Source organism: Anneissia japonica, unplaced genomic scaffold (assembly GCF_011630105.1).
Source record: "Anneissia japonica isolate Jap-2015-1 unplaced genomic scaffold, ASM1163010v1 scaffold1231_len1163931_cov198, whole genome shotgun sequence".
In the NCBI taxonomy this organism is placed as follows: Eukaryota; Metazoa; Echinodermata; class Crinoidea; order Comatulida; family Comatulidae; genus Anneissia; species Anneissia japonica.
In genome coordinates, this window is record NW_022728604.1 from 871,872 (window position 1) to 883,830 (window position 11,959).

Below are 11,959 nucleotides of genomic sequence, written 5' to 3' on the forward strand. Positions count from 1 at the left end.
TAATCCGCCCTGTGTGAGCCAATTGACGACGGGACGCAGTCCAAAGATTGTCAATGGCAGCAGTCTAAGTGAGCGGATTGTTGAAAACCATCCGTCGCGCACCGCCTCCGTGGACTTTGAGGCCGACGCAGTGTGCCCGGCTTTATTGTACAGTAGAACGCCAGGTCAAAAGGGTCCGCAGGGGGTCCGCGAACAATTTGGCGTCCGCTAGAATTTTAGACCAATTTTTCATCATTACATCGGTTTTTGTTTTTAGTTTTTTTTTTTTTTTTTTTTTTTTTTTTTTTTAAATTGTGTTTACAATAGTGTGGTAAACATACCCTTGACATAGGCCTATAGGCATTGATTTCGTTCACACTGTAAGTTGTTTAAACTGCCATTATATTTCAATTCCAATATTTTATTTCTAAACCCCACCTCTGATCCGCCACTGTTTAATGTTGTACTTTTGTATCGAATCATCTTCTATCTATAATCTTACTGTTGGAATAGGCCTATGGGTATTAGACATGGGGGTCCGTGAAGACTTTTGACATTTCCCGATGGGTCCTGAATGTAAAAGGTTAGGAACCACTTTTCTACACGAATTAACTCATGCCTACCTGACGATGTCATCCGGAGCTCCATGGTCTTGCCCAAACGGGTTGAAATGTGAACCAGTTGAATCGCAACCGTTGCTTAGATCGCCAAGCTCGTGGATATGGAAGCCGTGTAGCAGGGATCCTTCAGTGTCGAAACCCGTTAGATCCACTTTGATTTCAATGTTTCTGCCTAACTAAAATTTTTAGAAAAAATAATATTATAGACAGTTTTTTCAGATCAAATTTCTTGAAAGAATGTCTATTTTCCGTAAAAAAATGCACGTGTGATACGAATATACAAACTTATTTTATTTATGATGAATATTTGATGTGCAAGAAAGGATTATGATATGGGAACATGATGATTTTAATACTGCTACATACGCCAAGTGACTGTGGTGATCATAATGTTGATGTTGATGACGATGATAATGATGATTTTTCAGGATGCAGAGTACCTGGTGTCTTAATACCACTTGGCCGGTTACGCTGTTTGTCTTTGCTAGTTCTGGATCCAGCACTTTGTTTGGTCGTACTTCACAATAGGCATATGAAACAGGTATTTGTTGGGGCTGTGGAAGTGAACACGACTAGAATTTATTAATGAGCTGAATAGGCCTATTCAGTTCATGGTAAAAGCTAGAATAACTGACGCTCCGCAGTAAAAGCATAGTCTATCTGCCTCTTTTTTTTTCATTTTCCTATGAATTCGTAATTACCATATAATTATTATGTAGAAACATTATGAACTTTCTCATCAGGTATTAATAACGTAAGTGAATAATTAGAATAACCATAGAGTTACCCAACATTAATGGACGCTGTCTCTATATTTCCAATTTGCATTATGCTATGTTTAAATCAATTAGAATTACCGAACTCCACCATCATAAGGTCATAGCCTTCCTGGTTCAAATATGAGCAAAAACCACCACCCCCACACTACAAACGACAAGGCGAAGAACATTGCAGACAGTAGTCTCAAGGCGGAGAGGGACTTCGCCAGACCTTTGGCAAGAATAATTGTCATGTATAAAAGGGGCGTGTTGCTAGTTTTGAAATTACTATACAAGTGAATACTGCAGAGTGTGAAATATGAAAAGCCGATCTTGCTTTTTTTTTTTATTTTTTTATTTTAACTTATTTATACAATAGGCTACAAGAAAACAATAATTATTTGCAATATGACAATAGCGGTGGCTCCAGAAATCTGCCGACAAGGGGTCCGACATGTCCGACTGGGAGGGGTGTCCGAACCAAGGGCCGACTATAGCCTCGGTCCTAGTCAAGGAATAAAAAAAAATCACTTGTAGGGTTCACAGGGAGAATTTCTTATGGCTTAGTACGGTCCAAATTGTACTTTTAGACCACAATATTCTATAGGGATGGGTAATCATAATAAGTTATTTGAATAGGCAAATTATATATATATATATATTTATTTTTGATCCGACGACCTCGCCGTGGCGTCGGACAACAGGGGCGTGCAGGCCTGTTCGGCTGGGGGATGATTAAATGCCCTCACATGTCCCCTCCCCCACCCCAGCTGGCGCCACCAATAACAACAGAAGCCTACCGCCATCGTTGCTGTTATGGTAATAATGATATATAGGATACAGTATGTCTAGACACAATAGGGTGTTATCTTTATAGGTCTTGGCCTATTTATGCTTGTGTTTTGTTGTATGTTTCCTACATTTATTTTTTAGTCTACAGTCTAATATTATTTTCTGAGCATTTACTAATTCTGATAACAATCGCCACTTACTAGCTTATATGTTAAGGCTATCCTTCGATTTTGTCGACTTACCTTAAAAAGTGAATTATAATAAGTACCTGAAAATAAAGAATAAAAAAGTATTTAACTACTGTTTAGTCCCACGAACCCCAGTTAGGACTACATTAGGCATGGTTTTAAAAAAAAAATACGTAAAAGGTTTTGGCGAATGGAAATCTAACAAGGTATTTATAATGATTTAATTGAGTCTCTTATACACATCTTATATATAAATATATATATATACATATATATATATAATAATAATAATAATAATAATAATAATAATAATAATAATAATAATAATAATAATAATATTAATACAGTTGGGATAACATTGTCCCAGTATTCATACTTATCTGAAGCAACCAGTTGCATGTAACTAACTTGGTGCTAAATTGTGTTGGAGATTGAGCGCAAATTTTAATATTACCCAATTTTCTGCATTTTTTTTTTTCCAGTTTTGCGTCTAAATTTTGAACTTTTTGTAAAAATTACGAACATAAAAATTACGAACATAAAATTAATATATAGGACTAGGCATAACTCAAAACTGATTCTGGTAGCCCTCCGATCACCTGTTTTTATTGCCTACGACCATTATTACAATTAAAATGTAGTCTACGTATAGGCCTACTGCGTCTACACTTCTGTAATTTAAGGTTTCGAAAGAAAAATTGTGCCTGTCATAATACAGACCAATTACTATTATTATTATTATTTTATATGTAGTTTAGGTTACTAACATTAATGGCACCAGCACTCAAATATCAAGATTCAATATATGACACAACATATAATTATTAATTACGGTAATAATTAGCATCACAAAACAGACGTATGTATCGGTGTTGTCCACATATGCCTAAGTGTTAAAGAGCAAGGCCTAACATTTGTAATGCAAGCCTAGCAAACGTTCAATGTTCGTCAATGACCAATACAATAAACGTATATGATATACTCTATTTCTAGTTATTTATATATATATTTGCTTTAAAAAAGGTCTCTGGTGGGAATCGTACCCGCAATCTCTTGCTATCTCGGCGAGTGTCATGCCACTTAGACCACAGAGGGCTGTGCGATATTATTACGAACCACTAGTCCCTCTCCATACAACTCGAGGGCTCACACATACAGTAGTGGAGCCAATTTCTAAGCTTCGTAAATAGCTTATAGGTAGCAGCTGGTAAATCATAAGAAATAATTATATTCATATCAAGTTGCTATTATATGGCCTGGCATAAACAGGAAAATATGAATATCCAAAATACAGTTGTCTATATTACATATACATCTTATATATACACATATACAATACACATATAACCACAATGATGCGAGATGTTATTTGACTACACTTACGGGAGCAGGTAGCAGTTCCGTGAGAAACGTACAGCGTTAACATCGCTCCTAACCAAAACAATTTTGCCATTACTGTGTTCCAAAGGCTGTGTATTGTGGAATGGCAAACGGTCCTAAACGAATAACTGTTGGTGACGTTGGTCGTTCCGAGTAAAAAGATGCGACTGGCGCGTTATCTGCAACTTGCCAGTTTTCTAATATACAGGTAGGAACATCCAGGTAATCACTGACAAGGGTTAATCGCAGATCGACAGCGCGTAGATTCACGGACACAATTATGATTAAAGTTGATCAATCCAACTAATTGTTCTTCAAAGCCTAACTATTTACGTTCTACTTATATACATCCGTAAGCCTATCCAGACTGGCTTTTGTAGAACGTCTACTTTTTTTGACCCCGAAATAAGTGAAGAGATGTGTATATAAAGAATTCGGGAATAATGTGATTTTTATGTAATAATATTAGTTTCAGATTGCTTAAATTCTCATACGACTGAATTTCGATGCCGCCTGCATACGCTTACATCAACCTAGACCTGTAATGGGCTATTTAGTGGTAGGGCCTACCATTCGGTTCAATCTGGTACGATCAGGCTTTCTAGTAAATTTCTAATGTGTATTGTTTCTTTAAAAAAAATTTTCATATTTCGATGCGGGATCGGTAGACATGATACTTTATTCAAAAATAATAAAGTTTGCCTTTACAGTCTGACCAGTTCGGGTTTTTTTTTTAAATATAATTGGTTTACAGAATTTATATTTTATTTAAATATTTCTTCTATTTAACTAGATTCCAGTTGCAAATCTGTTGATATAATAATGATGATGACGAAGACAAAAATAATAAAATAATAGCAATAACAACAACAAAAAATATAAAAATATAAGCAGTTATTTTGACAGTGTAGCCTGTGTTTGTAGTTTATATTTCTGCCATTATTTCATACTGGAGATCTATGGGTTGGGATATACTATAAAACATCATCGGAAAGTTTATAGAAATTTACGCCATGACTTAAGCAACAATACTGCTATAAATATGATAATTATGAGCAAAGCACAAATAGCGAGACCTCTTTTATTAATTGTTTTGTTCATCAATAAATCATTGACCAAATAAGAATCATTTATTTCTTGATATTGTAATTTTAATCAATATGAACCACAACGTTATACTTTATCTATTATAACGAAGCTTAATGTTTTTTACATTGCATTTGAATAGGCTTGTTAGCATGTGAAGGTGGATACAGGACCATATTTGATTTATTTAATGTTTCCAGACTTTTTCAGATGCAACGCCAATAACACAACAGGCAAGCCTCGCTCCAGCGTTTCCGGTAGCGAGACTTTCCGGGTTTCCGCCGTCTCCGAGGTCGTCTTCATTAGCATGAATCTGCACAATTAAAAAAAATTTAATTAATTATAAATTCAAATGTCACAATAATTCTTTGAAAATTTCCCGATTGATTTCATATTAAAATATTGAATGTTACTGAATCTAATGTCATAACCAATATTTTATCATTTTCTTAAAATGTATGTCACTGCAAAGTCGACCCAATGTCGTCATAATTTTAATTTCTTTTCTTATTAATAATCTATACTAATTTGTTTTGTGATACACTCGAACTCCATGCTCGAACCAATGACAAATTCTTATTATTGCAAAACTTTCTGATTGGGATTCTTATAAGGATTTACGAGAGTGCTCTGGCATATTTTTTATTCAATGCCAGGATACATACCACACTTCTTGATTAATTTCTTTTTAAGGATCTACTTTGGATTGTTTGCCATCTCTATAATTTTGTGCTCTCTTTTTTTAAAACACCATATTGGGACACTTATTAAGTATTCTATAACCAAGGACAAGCGAGCAGATTATGCATAATAGCATACGCTGCTTGTATTCCGTATTTAATCAATAAATAATTGAAACCTATTGTGCCATATTTAGGCCTATGTTGAAATGTGAATGGAAATTCACAGAAATTTGATACACAAGTATAATTATTATTCCGACATTGAAAAGCACCGTAAGGCCTAATGCATCCGTCGGAAGGATTTTGCAATCGTCCGGCCTAAGAGGGGGAAGCCACACAAATTTGGCTGTCAAACTTGCAGACCACCCATTCACACACATGATTTAAAGTTAGTCGGGTGCGAGTGCAAATCCACCCCAGCCCCACCATGGTTGGTGAACTTTTACACTTCTGGATACCCGAAAACAGCAGCTAGCAACCTGTAGAGCTGCTACCCCTTCCATCAAGGTATTGCTCAGTTGGAAGCTCGTAAATAGCAGCTGGCAAAAGTAGAACCTCTACACTTCCCCACCCCATCCTGTCCAGACACTAAATTTAGTGGGGACTAGAGAAGTGAGCCAATTTTTAAAATAATGGCACCTCTGATGCCCGACAATAGCCGCTACCCCTCCTCCTCAAGGGAGAGACAAAATATTTAAAGTTAGTTGGGATATTGACTTCATAACTACCTCAGCCCCACCATGGTGGGCGGGCTGGCCTGATGTGAACAATTTTTGAAAATATGGCATCTAATAGCAGCTACCCCTATTCCAACCCCAGGCAGGGGATTTAAAGTTAGTGGAAGAGGACTAGGTACAACACCTACATCCGCTCCACCATAGTTGAAACGTGAAATAGCACATGAATACTTTTAACAAATCCTTGACTTCAGGGCAAGTATAATCGCCGGCTTAGTGCGGTGATGGAGTCGGCCAAACTGTTATCCAACTCCCAAAGTTGTATAAATAGTTATAAATAAATTACTATAAATTAAATTAATTTTATAAATTATGGATTGTCAACAACCCCATGCAGAGGCAGATAAGTTGAAACAAAGTTTGAAGGCAATACAAAAACAAGCGCATGGTGGTTTAATAATGGTGCTTAATATAACATTAAAAAGACATTGCGAACATTTTAATACATTTATATAAATTTGTACGTATTTATTTGAAAATGTGATAGAATTATGAGAAAAAGTGGTCCGGCCAAAGGCAGTGCAACCGTTGCGGTTCCCACAGCCCTGAAAGTGGCAATTAGACGACGCTTTGAAGAGCTCACTAACTAATGGAAATAATCACTCAATACCAGTACTGATCATTTAGATTTAAATTATTTTTATAATGTTATTGAGACAACATTCAATAAGGCCTATTGATAATGAAAACTTAAATGCACCAAGTTGTTTTGCCTAATGTGCAGCATTTTATTATGATTTGTATGTGTTTTACAGCATTTTATGCCACCCTGGAAACAACTGAAATGAAGGAATTGAAAGGAAGTGTACGTACTACGATGGCTCTTCCAATAACAGTGTTGTATCCAAACAGGGATGACACTCCATCTGCTATCTCTGTATGTACTGCCCCAGATTCGTCTCGCTTCAGATTACCGAAATCGCCAACGTGCCTAGAGATAGAGAAAAACGATAACACTGGTAAATCCGGAGGGGTGGCAAATGGGTGCTCGAGCATCGACAGCCGCCAAATAAAAATAACTAACCAAGTGTGAAAGCATAAGAGATTAAAATGGTTGAATTTTAAAGCCTTCTGAACCCCACAGGTAAAGGAACACCCTTGTAACCCCTTCCTCTCCGATTATAGGTCCCCTTCAGAATAGGTCATCGATTGGCACTCGCGCCATTTCGGGCAAAAATGTCCGGATCCGCCACTGAATAGTATCAACGTAACGATGGACACTTCTGATTGAACCATGACGTCATCAACTAAACTTTAATGTGTTATTAATTTGTGGGCAGAAATCCACTAGCATGTTATACAATACAATAATTCCACATAATTTACTGATCACAGTATTCGAGTTGGTAGGCCTAACAATGTTTTAACGGATTTGTTTGCTTTACCCGCACACTTTCAACCATTTCAAATAACACACTTATCCCCTCCCCTCCCCAATCCCTACCTGATGGTATCGTCCGGTGCTCCGTGGGCCTGATTAAATGGGTTGTAATGTGCTCCAGTTGACTCGCAGCCATTGCTTAGATCGCCAAACTCGTGAACATGGTATCCATGGAGCAGTGATCCTTTGGTGTCAAACCCCTTCAGATTCACCTGCATTTCGACGTATTTGCCCAACTGACAATTGAGAATAGATGGCATCATTATAGCTAAATGAGATGAGACCTGCATGGCTACACCGTGCATGTCGATGTTGAAAATGGTAATTCACAAAAAATATTAATGCATATAAGGACAATAATCCTAACATGCTTAATAATGTTAAGTAATAGGTTTAATAATTATATGCCAAATATTGACAATAGTCTACTTAATTATCAAATATTATGAGAGAAATCGTTATGAAGCAAAGCAAGAAACAAAACAAAAAGCAAAACAAAGCAAAAGTAAATTTGTGCCGATTCGAAAATGATAATATAAATACCAAATAATAATTATAATAATAATTAGAATCATTATGATGCCAATCATAACGACGGTGACCTCGATATGATGATGATAATGATAATGATGATGATATTCACACCCCATCAATTTGACCAATCAGAATATACATGTATTATTAAATAAGGCGGGCCATTGTTACCTGTTGGCGAAATACAACTTGACCGGTGACGCTGTTCTTCTGTGCTAACTTTGGTTCCAGTGCTATGTTTGGGCGTACTTCGCAACTGGCATATAACGCAGGCGTTCCTCTGTTCTGTGGATGAGAAAACGACTACACTTCGTGGAAATCGTCAATGAGTTAAACAAATAGACTTAGACAGTCGTAGGCCTACGACAGCCGCAAGATGAATCCAACTTCCCTCCCTGATAGCGCAAGACTAAGCGACGTCGTCTGCTGATTGCGGGTGGAGTCTGCGCGAGTCTTTGCGTTTTTCATAGAATCGCGTCGGACGACGACCATGGGGCGCAGAGGAGTCCCCGGCTTTACATTAATCTGGTAGTTTATAGGCCTACAACCTCCCTGGTCCTACAGTCTGAGAACATCTTGGCTCAGTCTCCTAAGCTGCAACGGTGTAGGCCTTCTAATATATGTAGGGGTGCTCGGATCCCCAAGGTTCCCTCATTGAAAATGTTAAAAGCAAAAAAAGCACGTTGAAGTAGTTATAAATTATTAGTAGTTATTTTGCGACCTGTGCCCCTCACTTAATCATCGAGCCCCGACTTCACCTTCCATCCCCCATCAGTCCCCATTTGAACATTTCAAGAATCCTAGATAAGCCACTGCTAACTGGTGGTAGCCAGGTAGCCACTGTTTGGCGTTGTCTCCCAACCAGTGCAGGCCTACTAATAAAATCCACTACAGGAAGGAATCCGGAATATAATGTAGGGGCTGGGGTGCCGGGGAGGAAAGGACTGCATGGTATTGCTATGAGGCATGTCATCGTAAGTCTACCCAAATAGCTTCTTCTTCACATTTCTATTGATAAATACTTTGTCAACTGCTTATATCCTTACCGTAATGAGTGACTTAAAGTAATTAGGCATACCTGAAAATAATTCAAAAGAGAAAGTTATAAATTATTCCCAGATCAGATATAGGAACATTAACTATCATTGTTACTTACAAAAAAATTGATTAGTGAAAGTGAAGTTCAAGTACAGTGGTATGAGACAATCGTTGATTGATCGAATTCGATTATTGTTCGATTGACCTACCGGGGTTAAAATCAATTTTGTAACACTTACTTGAGAAGTAGTAGGTAGCGGCTCCGCGTGAAGCATACAGCGTTAAAAGAGCAAAAACTCCTAACCAAAAATTCTGAGACAGTCTAGGCCTTGCCATGATTCTGAATGGTTGTTTTGTGTCTTGTGAAATTTCAAACATAAGCGTATAATGGTCGGACTTCTCTCTTTGGGTCTTTCGATGCGAGTACAAAATACACAGCATGCCTCTGTTTAAATATGTCCAGGTGATCACAGTTATGCAACCAAAAAACACTAACAATTACATACCTCACCGAAAGTTTACCGCACAAGTGAACATTGCTCCAATTTCAGTGATCTCTGATTCGACAACTATTAATAGGCCCATCTACATATCGGTATCGATAATACATTAATAGTATAATGCCTCCTTTTATAATTTTTCCTCCTCGAAACTATAATAATGTGTTTACAAGTGATGCTGATGTTTTTATAAGTAAGCCTACTAAGATTAAATTTATACAGAACATTCTTATTGTCATATAATGTGTTGTACCATGTAGGTTTATTTTGTGTTAGTCACTAAAAGTGCTCTATTCTCAATGCTCTTGAGAAAGAAATTGTGCTGACTCATTTCTATGTTGGAACTACTTATGACATTCCACTACCTATCGTACAAACTATATTGATAAAAATCTAGAAATCGTCCCTTACAGGCACCATCCATGGCGACCATCGCCCGTGCGTCCTCATTTACAAAATGAGGACCAAAACTTTATTAATAATAATTTATTGAATTATGTCATCAATCAAGGGGAATGTTCATATTCACAATGAAGTGTTGCGTTTCTTCATATAACTGAATGTGTTGGGGTCGTTCTCAATTATCAACATTTTCACACGTGTACAAATACATGTTGATTTTGCACCATTTTCCTTTTTCTTTTTTTGTGAAGTCAACATTAAGCAATGTACTTTGTTGCTTAAAAATTAATATTATATCCATGGTTGCATTATAATTTTACCATTATTTTACATATTGCGTGTTATTATGAATCATGATTTTTATGCATATATTAAAGTGAACAAATGTGTCTACCCCCTCCCTCTGTTTGTATGTGCAAATGTTGAACTGTTGAACGACCCCTTAATCTAATGTTTGGTCATCACAAATATGGTTACTCTTAGTCGACACTGTTCACATCTTTCATGTTCTTGAGAATCCAATTTCTAATCTGGTTTCAGTTTAATGTTATTGTAATGTAAATGGCGCACAGTGATCAGGGTTAAGCCGATCACCCAGTAGGGGGCACGGGGGAGTCAGGTGTCCCACGTTTTGCCACTAAATTTTAAAATTTCAAGGCATATATTGAAATTAGAGCTCTCACTTATTTATTCTGAATATGTTTTCTCCCCCCCCCCCCCATTGAAGAATTCTGGACCCGCCCCTGAACACAACGCCCAGACGGAAAGTGCGCAACAGATCGTTTTAATGACGATCCGTTCAGAATGTCAACACCAAGCAGCAGACGGGGCGTCGCGTCGTCTTTAGCTTACAATAGGGAGCGAAGTTGGAATACTTATAATGAAGTTGACTGAAGATTATTGAAGATTTTTTTTTCTTTTTGGCTGGGAGTGAACATACTTTACCTTGATCAAGTGAATCACGCGTTTTAGTTAAAGTAATCCGTAACAACAATCAGTTGTGCAATTCTGCATGACTTGCAATGCTATTAATGATCCAATTAGACACATTGATGTTACCTACAATAATTGGTTTAAATTTAATTTTGATTTAACGTTACATTTGTATCAATTATTATCGATACAGGCTTCAACGGTTATTGATCCATGACAGGTGTCGAAGTATTCCATGTCAGTCGTGCATACGTACATTAGTAATAATAGGCCTAATAATGATAATGATAGGCCCTAATAATAATAATAATAATAATAATAATAATAATAATAATAATAATAATAATAATAATATTTATTGATCCGTGAGACGTATCGAAGTATTCCAAGCCAGTGGTGTATAGTACGTAAATTAGTAATAGGCATAATAATGATAATAATAATATTATAATAATATAGTAATGGTCATAATAATAATTACTATAATAGTTATATGATAGTAACAATAGGAGTAGACCTATGTAGTAGTAGTACAGTAATAATGATTAATAGTAATAATGAAAAACGAGTAATTGGCCTAACAAAATTCTGGAGTGTAAAAAAAAATTATGTATATAATTTGCTCACCTACCAAATCCCAAATTTTAGTTCCTGGATACCTGCTCAAGAAAGAAAAATCAATTTAAACCACCTACATTCAAAATTAAAAGGCACAAGCGAAGCCCATTTCTGTACCTTATCAATATCTTAAGATTCAGCAGAATACTTAGACTTGCATTATGTATTTGACACTTAAAAATATAAATTAACCGAAAGCTCAGAAACCTCATCTTTCTTAATTTTAATCAGTTCAGCCTAAATCATGGTTTAATTTTATATCAATATTACTGCTGTATGACTTTAACCTAAACATTTGAATTTACATAGGCCTATATGTCTATTATATAT

General features: G+C 36.4%; 1 protein-coding gene across 1 annotated transcript in view; it reads right to left on the reverse strand.

Moving 5' to 3' along the window:
* LOC117114392 overlaps positions 1 to 9,681 on the reverse strand; it is a 12,140-nt gene extending 2,459 nt beyond the window's left edge. Inside the window, exons 1-10 of the mRNA XM_033258049.1 lie at positions 9,416 to 9,681; positions 9,185 to 9,216; positions 8,310 to 8,423; positions 7,668 to 7,840; positions 7,037 to 7,154; positions 4,996 to 5,116; positions 3,721 to 3,894; positions 2,392 to 2,417; positions 1,040 to 1,153; positions 603 to 775 (exon numbers count right to left, since the gene is read on the reverse strand). Of these exons, the coding sequence (XP_033113940.1) occupies positions 603 to 775; positions 1,040 to 1,153; positions 2,392 to 2,417; positions 3,721 to 3,894; positions 4,996 to 5,116; positions 7,037 to 7,154; positions 7,668 to 7,840; positions 8,310 to 8,423; positions 9,185 to 9,216; positions 9,416 to 9,617 (1,247 nt within the window). The 5' untranslated portion in view covers positions 9,618 to 9,681. The remainder of the gene's footprint in view (positions 1 to 602; positions 776 to 1,039; positions 1,154 to 2,391; positions 2,418 to 3,720; positions 3,895 to 4,995; positions 5,117 to 7,036; positions 7,155 to 7,667; positions 7,841 to 8,309; positions 8,424 to 9,184; positions 9,217 to 9,415) is intronic.
* Positions 9,682 to 11,959: the final 2,278 nt, after the last annotated feature.